This window comes from Aulostomus chinensis, chromosome 4 (assembly GCF_037954235.1).
Source record: "Aulostomus chinensis isolate RoL2024-O1b breed Wild chromosome 4, RoL_Achi_v1.0, whole genome shotgun sequence".
Taxonomy (NCBI): domain Eukaryota; kingdom Metazoa; phylum Chordata; class Actinopteri; order Syngnathiformes; family Aulostomidae; genus Aulostomus; species Aulostomus chinensis.
The window spans coordinates 15,342,422-15,356,852 of NC_141323.1; the positions used below are offsets into that span (position 1 = coordinate 15,342,422).

The window sequence follows — 14,431 nt, forward strand, 5'->3', positions numbered from 1 at the left end:
TAAGGGCAGACGAAACAGCGACATTTCAATTTGAGAAACACTGGCTCTTTCTTTTTTTTTGTCTTGACAATCCGCACAACTTGTTCAGACAGTTTTCATTGAACCACTTTAGTGCCCATAAAAATGTATGAGGAAGGAATCCTGGAGGCGGAAAAAAAACATCAGGGAACTTGAAGAAATAAGGAAGAAGTTTATAAAAAAAAAAAAAAAGTGTTTTCAGACTCTGCCGTGAAACATCCAGCTTTCTAAACAGCCCTCGGAATCATTTAGCAAGGTTTGTTTTTTTTGGAGCGGTTAACCAACTGGAACGAAGGCATTAAACACCAGCGTCTTAGCTCTTGGCTACACTCTGCTGGTGTCACATGAGCCGAGTGTTTGCACCGGCGGAGTAGCTAAGCGCTTCTTACCGTAACAAGGTAGTGAGGAGGCCTATTGTAGAAAAGTAGCTAAGCTGTTACGTAAGCTTATGTGAACACACTCAACCGGCGCTTACATAATGATGTGTAGAGGAGGTTCTATGTTTGGCTCGGCGTGTCGAGCCCGAGGCTTGAGCATCACCGAGGGAGTTCTCCTGGTGATGCTCTCTTAAATGTTTTCAATGTTAAGATGTCACCACAGTCTGTTCAGTAGGTAATTGCATTCACTTCTAATCCGTTCTGTTTGTATTTTTTCCTCTCTTTCACATTCTTCCCTCCTCCCTTCCTCCTAATCCCCCCCCTCAGCTCCAGATGCTCCCAGTACTCACTGGAAACAGACCGTGTTCTACCTGGAGGACTATTTAACCGTCAAGAAAGGAGAGGAGATCTTTGGCAGTGTTGCCGTTAGACCAAATGAGAAGAACGTGGTAAGCTAAGTCAGAGGTTGTCGAATGTTTTCATGTTCTGGACCCCTGAGATCATTTCAATCAAGACATAAACTCCCCCAAAAAAGTGATTTTGACATTAGAAGCCCTTAGATTGATGCCACTGTGCAGACTGATAAACCCCCAGAGGAAAACTGGGATTTGGGCTGTAAAAACAAAGCTGATTTGATTTTGACTTTCGAAGCTTCTGGTGGTTAAGGTTTAACACAAACTCACAGTTGTTTCTGTTAGCTCACATCTCAGCTTCAAGTTGTTTACATTTTTGCTTGTAAGTGTTTACGGTTCACATGGAGACAAAGTTGTTTTTATTAATGTGAATTTTAGCTTCTTGTTGTTTACAATCTTAATGAACACAGTTGTTTCTAGCAGCTCACATTTTAGTTTCTAGTTGTTTTGATTCCATTTTAGCTTAGTTATGTAGCGCCTAGCAATTTTTTTTAGCCAACTTTTTAGCTTCTAGGTGTTTTGATTAGCTTCGATTTTGGTCTAGTAGATTTTTTTTTATTTAAGCCTTCAGGGTTGTTGTTTTAGCTTAAATTAAGCTTCTAGTTGCTCCTTTTAGCTTACATCCAGCTTTCGTTTGCTTAATTTAGCTTCTATTTTTTATTTCAACTTTAATTTGATGTTTTGGCATAAATTTAGTTTTCATTTGTGTTAGCTTATATTAAGCTTGTCGTTTTTTTGTTGTGTTAGCTTCATGTTTCTCTCAGCTTACGTTTAGAATGTAGTCATTTATCTCAGAGTTTACAATCAAGTTCTTTTTTTCCCGCTCACATTTTTGCTTGTCGTTGTTTCCTGTAGCTCGGATTTTTAGTTCCTAGTGTTTTCATGTCGGTAAACAGCGGGGGGGGGGGGGGGGGGGGGGGGTCACAAAATTAGGAACAAAAATTTATTTCTGACCATTAAAATTACACATATTTAAAAGGTTAAGCAGTAAGTATTTAAATTAAAAAAGAACTGAAACTGTCAGAGGACCGCTGGGGTTCCCCAGACTTTGAGAACCCCTCCTCTACACCTTTAAAGAGAGACAGAGAGTGTTGTGCTTTATTTCACAGCGTCTTCAAAGTGAGTATTTCAGCCCGTACATCTCTCAGTTATTGATGTATCTCTTGCAGCGTGACCTTGAGTTTACCCTCGAGCTCGACTTTAAAGGACAACTGTGTGAGGCTGCCATTTCCCACGACTACAAGATGCGTTAGGAATAACAACCATTGCCAAGGTGTGGACCAACCTTCAACCCTTCTAGACACACCTGGAGATGGGGGGGGGGGCTCTCCAACAAGCATTCCAGTTGGCCAGTGGGAGCAACCACACGCATCTAATTGGATGCCATCAATCCAGCCTAAGTGATGTCATCAGTAACAGCAATAGCGCTATCACTTCTAACAACTTAATGGACTTGGGCACATTGTTGAATGTAACATCCTAAATTAACTTGATTTTTTTTTTTCTTTTCCTTTTTCTTTCCGGAGGTTTTAGTTGTTTTGAGTTTCGAACAATAGTTGAATTCACAAGTACTTATATTGTTAGTGCAGCTACATGAAAAGCATCGATCCATGTGATGTTGAGAGGGTTCCAACACCGTCATCCACCACTTTAGTCAAAGATTTATCATGTACTGAATAACTGTACAGCAAACACAGGAATTAATGTCTTTGGGGTTTGGTTCGGTTTGCCTTTTGCATGTGAAACTTTTTGCTTTGTTGATTTCAGAGAGGTGTGAAACGTAATTTAATTTATTTGTTCGGTAAAGAATAAATCAGAGCAAGTGTACTTTGGTGCCACAATAAAACACAACCTCAGATCAGTAACAGATGCAATACGTCACATTACGACTTTGTTTTGGACATCAGATGAACAAAGGACAAAAAAAAGATATATATTGATGAATAAAATATCAGATTTAAATCATTTTTCTCCACATCATTTCCATTTGAAACAGTTATTTTGATTCATTACAATTAGTTGATTTTTGTTAATACTGTAAAACGATTACTTCAAATGTTGTATACACCAGACTCAGAAATTAATGTCCATTTATGAAAAGCTATCTTTTTTCCTTTGGCTGATGATTTTTTTTTTTTTTTTTTTGGAAAAATAACAAGAATATATATATTTTTTAAATTAAAGACATCACTACAGTGATCGAGTAACAGAATTATTTACAAGAAATTGTGCAGCTCTGTATGTTCACCTTTGGACAAAGCTCTTCCTTGTAGCCTGGACGGTCGAATTCACTCGGGCGACCCTCTTGTCCAAGAATGATTTCACTGTTGTCTTCAAACACTGCAATGTCCCAAAGTGACCTAGGACTCGGTAAATTGAGTATAAAAGTGATTTAGTCTGTCCATTAGGGGTGTCTTCACTTGCAGCAGGCTTTCTTCTTTATGGGCTGAGCGCTGAGAATGACCGTTGTGTCTCTAACCCTGTCCTCTTGGTCCATTAACACCCTGAGTAACAATAACGACAGAGGGAGGGTGGAGGGGTGGGGGTGGGGGCGCGAGATGGTGTCAGAATAAACAAGCTGACTCTACTTACTGTGTGTTTTTGCTCTTGGGAGCCATTAGTATTATCCAGGCTGACCATGTCCTTACCTGGCCAGGTGCGTCAGGGACTCTGTCACATTCATCCCCGTGTACGCGCTGACCTCAAAGAACATCACCTTGTTTTCCTGCACAGGAAATAAACACTTAGAAAACCCAAAACCAGCTTTGAGCACAGAATATGAACGAGCATTCTTAGTGAACTGCTGGACAGGAAACTTGAAAGTGTGTGTATATATATACATGTGTATATATATATATATATATATATATATATATATGTGTATATATATATACACATGTATATATATATATATATATATATATATATATATATATATATGTGTGTATATATATATACACACATGTATATATATATATATACACGTGTATATATATATATATATACACATGTATATATATATATATACATGTGTATATATATATATATATATACATATACATGTATATATATATATATACATACATGTATATATATATATGTGTATATATGTATACATGTATATATATATACATGTATACATATATACATGTATACATATATACATGTATATATATATGTGTATATATGTATATATATGTATGTTTATTTGGTTTTTTTAATCGAAACTTACATAAGCAAGTTGCTCAGCTTCTTTGAAGGACACCTCCCTCTCGTTGTCCATGTCCATTTTATTGCCCAGCAGAAGGATAGGGATTCCTTCTCCTGCAGCATCCTAACAAAAAAAAAAACCCAAAAACATTAAGATTAATATTCATAAATAGCAGTAAAGGTCATTCCAGTTGACAAAGCAAGTGGACGACAAGATATCCAGAGGTTAGCTTGTAGGGGTCGACTTCTGTAGTATTTATTTGTCTTTGTTAGCCAAAATATGCAAAATCTACGAAGCAGAATTTCACCAAAACTTGTGCAAGCGTGTAGCGTGAGCCAAAGGAAAAAACATAACATTTTGAGGCTGATTCATTGAATAAAGTGAAAAATTACGTATTTTTTTTTTACATTGGGTTTGGCTGAACTGGTCTTGGTAGAGGTATGAACTCTCCAAAAGTCCTCAAGTCTGGATTTGGAACGATAATTACAATATTTGTCAAAATCACAGCTGTGAAATAAAAACAATAGGTCCACGGTTGCATAATTCATAACTACAGCACAGTCCTACGACTCTATTCTACGGATGTATTTGCTGAGGACGTCCTTGGACCGCTGGACAGACCTGGACATTGGTGAGCCAGGGACGCACAGCCTTGAAGCTCTCCGACACTGTGACGTCATACATCACCACCACACCGTCCGCCTTGCGAAAGAACTGCTTGGTTATGCTGCGGTACCTGTGGCAATGAAAGGGTTAACGTGATTCGAATTGCTGCCAAAACATTGAAAATGACAACAACAACTGCATAACTTGATACACTGATTTGATTTCATTATTTTAATTTTTCTGGCTTTTTTGTTTTTTTTGGAGAACACGGAAATAAATGGTCACTCACCTCTCTTGACCTGCTGTGTCCCAAAGCTGCATCGCTATCTGCATTTTGTCCAGGGTTAATGTCTTCACACTGTAGTCAATACCTGATGAAGACACAACAAACATCAACAAACATGACATAACCAGGATGCATGAGTCGTTTTCCGTGCGGCGAATTCCCTGTCCGATTGAGATTTAATCACATCTGTGACTTTGTTATTTTTTGGAATTGGGCTTTTTTTTTTTTTTAAACAGCCACTAGGGGGTGTAGCTTAGCCTGCTGTGGACTGGGCTTCATTTAAGAAGAGAAGGAGGACAAAAGTTGACAAGAAGGCTGGAGTGAGGATTGGAAAAGATGAAAGCAAGGAGAACAATTCATCAAAAGTGACATAATCTGCTGTACAATGTGCGCTGGGGCTTTTGGACAGCCAGTGTGACTTAACAAGCCCTTTCATGTGATCCCACTGTAAATCGCCCTTTGATCTTCAGCACCCAAAAAACACACACAAACACACCCTATTCTACTGGCCCAGAACAATACAATGTCTTTCTTCTCACCCACAGTTGCAGTGGTAGACGGATGGAAATGACCCTCGCAGAAGGAGCGTAGCAGGGATGTCTTGCCGACGCTCGAGTTGCCCACCAGAACCACCTTAAAGAGGCGGTCTGGGGCGAGCAATGCGGCTTCTCTTACCTTTTAATGAAGATAAAACAAATAAGAACAACAATCTGTAAATGAGCTGCTACCAAGACGCAAACTACGCGTGCCACTCACATGCTGAGTCTCCTTCCCGACAGGCTGACCTCTCGGAGACACGGGTGTCTTTTTTGCGTGAGTAAAGCGGGACTTCCTTGACTGCGGCGCATCTGCCAGCACAGGGATACGACTAGAGGTAGGCGTGGCGGGCAGCTCTGCAGCCATGACGACACTCGATTCAGTATCACTCTGCGCTTCATCGTTCTCCTCTTCGTCTTCCTCCTCACTGAGTTGGTGCAGTAACAGTTGCGGCCCTCCTTGGAGAAGGTGGGGCAAGTGGTCTTCTTCAATTGAAATGACTCGACGGAGAGGCCACCCGTCTGGAGGGGCATCCAAGACCTCCTCCTCCACCCCGGGTTTCCTCTCCATCTCCATTTTCTTTGCTCGTTCTCTGTCTTTCCCCGGAGTCCTCTTTGTGCTCGCCATCTTGGCAGGCACCTTTTTCGCTTTTGTCTTCACATTGGAAACTTTGGGCGGGCCGGGGTTGTCGTAACCGTTGACGAGGCTGGAGGTCTTCTTCACTGCGGGGCACTGTTGTGCCGGGGCGCTGGAGGCGGTGCTGGTGGAGGAGTCATCCTCGCTACAGGAGGAGGAAGCAACAAACACGATTTGAAGGTGCTCTATTGGCAAAGCCTCCAGAGACTGGTAGGACCCATCCACCAGCAGTGAGGCTCTTTGGAAACAGAGGAGAAACAGAGGATATACCGGTGAAAATCGGAGGGTAAAGCACTCAACCCTTTTCTCGATAAAAGAAATTGACGGTGCGCCATTTGAATTTAGTCACATCTAAACTAAAAGGTTAATTTAGTTGATTAATGTGAGCTTGTAAAATCAGATATCCTCTGTTTTTCCTCTTGTAAAACATGATTTTTCACATCCCACAAAGTGGAGAGTCTTCTCTTTTCACACAGGAAAGAATCTGACAGGGTGATTTGTTCTAAGAGGAGTATTTGGATGATTAATGAATCACCTTTTAGCTGGCTGGCTGGTGTCGTCCAATAAGTCGGCCAAGCCCGCTCTCTGCTTCTGCTTTTTTCGGAGTGAAGTCCGAGGCTTATTTGAATAAAAGAAGATGTTACGCAACCTTTCTACGAGGTTAGATCGAGTCGTGATAACGATGGAGAAATACTCACAACGCCGCAGCAAATGTCTCGCTCGTCCTTCAAATGTTTGTTCATTTCTCTGGAAGGGTTGGAAAGAAGAATGGTTGATAGCAGATTTTTGCAAATCCTCTGGTGCTCCTCATTAGCGCTGCACCAGAGAGCCAAAAAAGATGAACTTCTACAACTGGTCAGGGTTCAGGTTTGATAAGTGCTGACGGCACCTGAGGAGGTCGAGCTGTTTCATGAGGCTTTGCTTCTCTCTCTGCAGCCCTTCAGTGACTCGATACATTTCCCTGAGATGAGATAGAAAATACATCTTCATTACAGTGTTGGCACATGCCTGATGAGATTAGATCCTAACGAGTGTGTACACCCACATCTCTTTCTCCTGGTGGAGCTGGGCAGCCTGCTCTTGCAGCATGGCCAGCTGCTCCTGGGCCAGCACCAGCTCCTGACTGGTGCTCTCCAGCGCTCTGGACAGCTCGTCATTGGTCATCTTCAATTTGACGTTCTCCACGTGGCTTTCCTGCTTCTCACTGCTCAGCTCACAGCACTGGAGCTCTAACTGGAGAGGGAAATATTCAGGGGAGTGAAAATGCGCCGACGTGGGGCGACTGTAGTAAATCTGCAGCGGGAAAGGAAGCATATGACGGCTGTTTAAATCCCCTCCCTTAACCACTCGCTGGCTGCACTCCTTCTCACACGTAAACACAATTGAGAAGAGGATTTAAATGTTAATTAAATAATGCCTCTAATTATGCTTTCCTCAAATTTGGCCCAAAAGTCCACCGGGACTCGAGGATGAACAAAAACTTTTTGGCGGTCAAAGTTCAAGGGAACTGTCACCTGACATGAACGTGATATCTCAGGGAGTCGACCAGGAAATGTCTTCAAACACTGTGCAAACGTCCACTGGGACTCAAGGACGACCAGACTAGATTTTGGTGGTCAAAGGTCAAGGTCATTGTCACTTCATATTCACACAGTATCGCAGGAATGCTTTGAGAGATTTTTCTAATATAGTACAACTGGCTGCGGGGGCTCGAGGGTGAACTGAAAAGCTTTCTGGGTCAAAGGTCAAGGACTTTCTCACTTAAAATGCGCCCAATATCCGTCCAATACTTATTAATGCAATGTCTCAGAAATGCCTCACACAAAATTGTTCAAGTGACGTGGTCAAAGGTCAAGGTCACTGTCCCCTCACATTAACGTCTAAATCTGCAACAGATGTCCACTGGGACTCGAGGCTGAACTGAAAAGCTTGAAGTGGGGAAATGAACATGAAAGCTCAAAAAGCACCTGAAGTGGTTCTTGTGGTCAAAGGTCGCTGTGACGTGCACGCATCACAGAGGCGCGCGCTCACGATGCCGCGTTTCTAGTTTCTAACTTGTATTGCAAAGCACAAAAATGCGATCTATCTGATGTCATCATCACACCAAGAAACTGTGAGTTGCCTGATGCTCGTTCTTGATCTTGGCAATCCTTTCTAAGGGAACATCTCAGTGTGTTGAGAATGAATGTTACGCCGATTAAATTTAAGTCATGAGACATGCTGCACTTATTAATGCACCCTTTTCTGTTTCTGGAAAAGCTGCTCCAGCTCCTTCTCCTTTGAAATTAGCTGGTGCTCCAAGTCTTGGCTGTGCAACTGAAGACGCTCAGAATCCTGCAAAGTCCAAAGTAAGAAAGCTTAATGGTCACAGGGTTAAAGGAACATGCCCAAGTTTTTGGAAATATATATTTTTTTGCCATCCACAGAGCCAGAAAAGACGATAAGATACCCTTCTCTTGTCTGCGTGTGCATCCGGGAGAACCACAGAGACCAGCTGGTCGCTAGTTAGCTTAGCACAATGTGTAGTGGAGGGGTGGGTTAGCATACCTTAGTCAAAAGTCATCAAATGCACTTTTCTCCAAAACATACAACGCTTGCATTAAGTCCACTTGATGATGTAATGATGTTATAACAATATGAAATTACAAGACTATTCTAGAATGAGATTTATACACTTTGGAACTACTTTCCTGACTGTTGTTGTGATTTTACTTCGCACCTCAGAGGAAAAAGAAGAAAATGATACCTTCTGGACAAATACAAATCCTGAACATTATCTCTTTAAAGACTTTTGATAGAAGTATGCTAACACTTACCATCTGCTACCATTCACTGTGCTAAGCTAACTAGCAGTTAGCAGGTCTCTGCTCCTTATGAATGCACAGAAGAGAAAAGGGAATCTATCTTTATGTCTGACTCTGGGGAGGATGCTAAATAGTTATGCAGTAGCACATAATATCAGTTAAGCATTGAAAAACGGTGATCATGAATCGTACCTTTAGTAGCAGCCTGTCTTTCTCGTTTTTGATCTGCGCCTCCATCTCTTCATATAAATAACGGATCTCGCTGTCATGATTTGCAGCCTTCCTGCGATCAAGAGGAGTCACGATCAAGAACATGAACTATCAGTCCTCAAGGTGATGCTAACGTGGTGAAACGCACACACCATAATATCCTGGAACAGAAAGTCATTGTTGTCTAGGGTGAGCTTAAGGTTGTATTACTCTCTCTTTATCTGTAATTATGTATGAACACACACACACACACACACACACACACACACACACGGGGGGGGGGGGGCTTCATTTTCAAAAGCATACTGCATGGTATTTACATTCCCTCTGACAATTGTTAAGAACAAAAACAGCCAATTAGTGAAGTCTTGAGGAATAACAAGCTGGAACCCGGTACCATGGAGTACCGTGGGAAAACGACAGTAATCGTGATTTACAAGCATGGACACACAACATTCTGTGTAGACACACACACACACACATACATCTGCAAACACAAACATGCTGCTCTGCATATTAAATGTGCTGACCATGATATACTAGCCCTACAACTAGCATCAATCAATGCCCTACCAGGAAGCATGTGGTGGGACTGCAGAGTTTGCCTCCAGATTGGAGGTCATTTGACATGGATAAAAGTTTAATCTATAGAGAATTACATGTAAATCCATGCGAAGACTCCCAGGCTGCAGGGTGCTAGCAAGGGGCGCTAATATAAACACAATCCCACCATTATGTCACCTCCAGCTAATGAGAGAGTAGAGTGTTTTCTTCATGTGCTACATAGAACACGCTACTTAAGCACGTCTAAGTGTGGGCACTAACTGATAAATATAACCCCTTTAATCCACAATCTACTTGAGTTCTTGCTGCTGTAGTGGCTCTTCAATCCATGAATGTTTTTTTCCTTCCTTGTCAAAATGAATTATTGGCATCCCCACCTCTGAAGCGCGCTCTCCATCTCTTTCTTCTCCTGGTGGGCCTCTTTAATCTGGTGGGTGACCCTGGCCAGGAACTCTTCAAAGTTAGAGAGGAGGTGAGGTTCATCCTTCCTGAGCTTTGCCCACAGAGTACGCACCTCACCCGGGCTGCAGGTAGAACGACGGCGGGAGAAAGAGGGCGAGGATTCAGATCAATTCATATCCTCATCAAGTAGGGATCATAGTGTATCAGAGAGAAATACAGCAGTCCAGGGTAAGGAGTCCCCAAATGGCCACAGAACGAAGAAAATATAGATTTAAGTTGTTCACGCTTTGATTAATTTGTTTTCACAACATAAATAATTTGTTCTAACAGTTTAAATCATTTGTGACCACAAGACATGAGCTCCCATGGTCCATCTGTTTCCATCTATTTAACGCGATATCTCAGAAATGCCTACAGGGAATTTCTTCAAATACGATTAAAAAAAAAAAGAAAGTGCACGAGGACTTGAGGATGAACTGAAATGATTTTGGTGGTCAAAGGCCAAGGTCACATGAACACAGTTACTCAGGAATACCTTGAGGGAATTTCTTCAAATTTAGTTCAAAAGGTCCACTGAGACTAAAGGATGACCAGCAGCCATTTTGGTGGTCAAAGGTCAACAATTTGATGGAATTTGAAGCCACAAAATATGAGTTGTTCTCTTACGAATGGATCAAATTGTGGCAATGAATCAAAGCCTGGGATAACACGGCATCTTAAGGCCACAAATTACTCAGATTGTAGAAATAAATTACATGTTGCGGCCTCAATTTAATGAAATTGCGGTAACAAGTTATGTCAATTTGTTCCCACAAATTAATGACAACACGGGAGCAGGAAATCCTTGTTATACGCCACACATGAACCCGCGTGTTGGACAAGTTATTTGTTATGGCTGTAAATCATTCAATTTGTGGGTACAAGTAATGTATTGTGGCCATGAATTCTTCAAATTGTGAGCACACGTTGCATCTTGTGGCCGCAAATAAATAAAGGTAGGGGAACGAAGCTACATTCTCTCTTCTCCTTTATTTCAGGTTGGTAAAATGGCAAAATGTTGCTTCTTGAACCCTCATGTTCATAATTCTGGACTTCCAGTTCTAAAATCGATGTCATCAGATCATGAACTGTATTCCAGTCTATTCTAAAATCTAATCAAGCCGTCACGGCCTCGCAGTCGTGTTATATGAATATTTCTAAAAAGAACCCTTTTTAGAATAAGAACCGAAAACAGTATTACCTCCCTGGCAGAGGTGGAAAACGTGAGCAGGTTCACAATGATCAGACTCACTCTTCAAACACGTTACTGGCCCCCAGGCTCTCCAGCAGCATAGAGAAGTGCCTCTCTTCCTCGTCTTCCCCTCCTGACAGCTTGGCTTCCCACTGGCTCTGGTACAGGGCCTCCTTGGCCCTGAAGCCGGGCCCAGGGGCCTGGTTGTACTCATCAGTCACTGAGATTCTCCGACCGTGAAGGAATTGACCTAAGATACGACCACATGGAACTCTTATTTAAAGAAAATTATAGGTTTCAAAAGACAAAACGAATAGAATAATAACAGAGTCTGACTGAAATTGCACTTTTGAGTGTCGTTGCTGAGAGGTTTAATGGAGAGCTGCTTCAACGTTTGATCAGGGGCGGCTACATGATGCAAGACTTCGACATCAGACAACAGGAAACCTACTGAATCCAGATGAGAAGGCTTCCAGTGTGAGGTAACCTGCACTGTTTGTGTCCAGGGAGTCGAACACATCCTCGAGCTCCTCGGCAGACAGAGGCAGCTCTCTGTGGAGTCTCTGCCAGGAGAAACACAAACAGACGAGACCTTCAGATGCTGCTGCGCCGAGCTGACCTCCACAGGACCAGCTATCAGCCATAAACACGCCGACGACGCACGTGCTAGGAGTTGGAATAAAAACATTTATCCTCTATGACACCAATGCTGAGTGCTGCATTTGCATTGCCCATATAGAAATAAACACTGGCTGCTTCTCTGAGCTCTCAACGCAAACAACAAGAACCAGGATGAGCCCTGAGTGTTAATTAACAACACGCAGCCCAGATATTGTGAGTGCTGTGGAGAGGCTCGTGTGTATTGTCCCTGTCTGGGTTATTCTCATCTGAGCCAGTGAGCTGAAGTTATACGAATAAACATTTCTATCAATGGTGCGACACGGCCGCCGTGACCAGTGCGTCAAGTAGGCCAAGAGCCTCTTCACGCATAAGAAAGAAACGAAAGGTTAATTAGACACTAAAGGACAGCTCCTACGGGAGCTCAGAGCGGCTATCTTTTAACTAAAATTAAATTTCTCGTCGTTGTTTAATTTAACATTCCATCTTGGAAAAATAAAGTTTCTTTTCTTGAGCTAACAAGATAAAATAATAATCATAACAGCACAACAGGAAAAAACTAGCAATACTCCAACTACTCATAATAATAACAAAAATATAATAGTGCCTTCATTGAGCACTTCTTTTCTTGACGAATGCCGCAAGACACTTGACAATAAAGTTATAAAAAAGCTGGAAATACCACCTCCACTCCTACGAATGAAAATAATAATAGTAATGACAACAATATGATCATAAACCAATGAATCGTCATGATGAAATGAGCTTCATTAACTCCGCTTTCAGGTTCTCAAGCTAAAGAGATTTTTAGTGAGGAGAAAATTAGTTGTTGTTTTTTTGTTTTTCGAGGAAAAGGATAATTAGTTTATCCGGAGTCGCAAATATCGGATTCTAAATTAACCCGCAAGGAAATAAATATCTTTGATATCAGATAACAGCGTTAAAAACAGGAATGGCCATTCTCAGCTTCCGTACATCAAGAGCTACTTAAAAGCAATCTAGTAATCTTGATATTAGTCTTACATTGACCATTTTTGTAGATCAGAGTATTCAGCACAATAATCCATGAAATATATTTAAAAAATAATATTGCAAGCTCTACATCCCAATATGGGAATATTGATCCTGTTAAAACATTTTAGAACTTGTGTCGTGTTACAAAAATGCTCTTCATCTTGGTTAACCGATTAAGCGCGCGCGCACACACACACACACACACACACACACACACACACACACACACACACACACACACACACACACACACACACACACACACACACACACACAGCTTCCTCCTCTAACCCTCATATCGGTGCGGGTGATGAAGCCTTTTCCCTCCACATCACACGTCTGGAAGAACTCCCTTGTCTTGTCCAGCAGGGCGACGCGCCCCCAGTCTGAGCCCCTGCGTCCCGGGCTTATCACTAAGCCGTTCACCCTGTTCGCCTCCCCTTCCATGTCCGGAGCGCTGTTTAGGTAGACTTAAGCAGTACAAGAACTTCAGTAGCAGAGTGGAATCAGACATCATCACTTGCCACTGTATCCAGTGCTGTGAGCGCTTACCGTCACCATGACGACGGAGACAGGAAGTAGCATCAGATGATGAACCCACTGATAGCTTTGTGGTTTACAAACATACTTCCAAACCGGTTGCAGACTTCTACAAAAGAAGGAACCAACAAACCAGTAAAATATTCCAGAAAACTATTGGAAAATGTCTGATTATACAATTAATCAGAATATTTTGCAACAGCGCCTGCAGTCATTCGGCACTTCCCTTTTCTAATAAGCCAGGAACAAGCAACTCACAAAGGTATGTAAACACAGTGTAAAGGATTATCTTAATACCCTGCCATGCAGAACTCATGACAGCGTAATGCCTGCAAGACTGCAGGAGGCAGATGAATTCAGATGTACACCCCTAGCCCCCACCCCCTTTCCTCGTTTTCATCATGACTCAAACAAAGTACTGAGTCTAAATACGCAGCGTTTAGAGAGGCAGAGATGAGGTGTGACAACTTCTGATGGGCACGTTCGTTTTGTTGATTTAAAACGCTGCTCTTTGCCGAACGTTAATAAAATCCCTCAGTCCCTCTCAAATACTTTACCCTCCCCGGTAAAATGTGACAACCAAAAATAGTCACATTTAATATCCAAAAAAAGAAGAGGCTTTTTGGGCCTTTCTCAACAACTGCTTCTGTGCTCCAGCAACATTCCTTCCAATAAACTATAAATCTTTAAATAAACAGGAAAGAGAAGTCTTACCTTTCAAGACAATGAAAGAAAAAGAAGTGATTCCATCCAGAAAGTGAAGCCTTTGAACTTCTCTCCTTATAAACGGAGCGGCGGTTTCGCTCTGTGTTTAGGAAGTCTTGCTTCACAGATCAATGTTGAACAAGTCATTCTGCAACCATGTGATGTCATGAGGAAGCGGCCCCGGGGCTTTTCAGTCTCCCACAGTGAGGGAGGGGGCAGCGGGGAGGTCTCTCTCCGTGCCAGCTACATGTTTATAATA

General features: G+C 42.0%; 2 protein-coding genes across 4 annotated transcripts in view; one reads left to right on the plus strand and one right to left on the minus strand.

Moving 5' to 3' along the window:
* The window catches only part of prmt8b (protein arginine methyltransferase 8b), an 18,314-nt gene extending 15,010 nt beyond the window's left edge, over positions 1 to 3,304 (plus strand). Inside the window, exons 9-10 of the mRNA XM_086202034.1 lie at positions 723 to 844; positions 1,978 to 3,304. Coding sequence (XP_086058160.1) covers positions 723 to 844; positions 1,978 to 2,061 — 206 coding nt within the window. The 3' untranslated portion in view covers positions 2,062 to 3,304. The remainder of the gene's footprint in view (positions 1 to 722; positions 845 to 1,977) is intronic.
* On the minus strand, positions 2,441 to 14,412 carry cracr2ab (calcium release activated channel regulator 2Ab). Of its 3 annotated transcripts, XM_086202029.1 has the most exons (19): positions 14,182 to 14,412; positions 13,480 to 13,576; positions 13,219 to 13,397; positions 11,747 to 11,858; positions 11,356 to 11,545; positions 10,040 to 10,186; positions 9,081 to 9,171; positions 8,323 to 8,418; positions 7,130 to 7,317; positions 6,974 to 7,045; positions 6,783 to 6,831; positions 6,620 to 6,702; positions 5,668 to 6,322; positions 5,451 to 5,586; positions 4,915 to 4,996; positions 4,641 to 4,755; positions 4,041 to 4,142; positions 3,457 to 3,533; positions 2,441 to 3,312 (listed from the first exon to the last, which is right to left on the minus strand). In XM_086202029.1, the coding sequence occupies exons 3-19, from the start codon at positions 13,372 to 13,374 to the stop codon at positions 3,225 to 3,227; spliced, it is 2,439 nt and encodes an 812-aa protein (XP_086058155.1). In that variant the 5' UTR covers positions 13,375 to 13,397; positions 13,480 to 13,576; positions 14,182 to 14,412; the 3' UTR covers positions 2,441 to 3,224. The 3 variants fall into 3 exon arrangements, 2 of the variants coding, with proteins under 2 accessions (XP_086058155.1, XP_086058156.1); XM_086202030.1 differs by having other exon boundaries at positions 2,448 to 3,312; positions 5,668 to 6,229; positions 13,219 to 13,576; XR_015112488.1 differs by lacking the exons at positions 2,441 to 3,312; positions 3,457 to 3,533; positions 4,041 to 4,142 and having other exon boundaries at positions 4,643 to 4,755; positions 5,455 to 5,586; positions 13,219 to 13,576.
* Between the last annotated feature and the right edge of the window lie 19 nt (positions 14,413 to 14,431).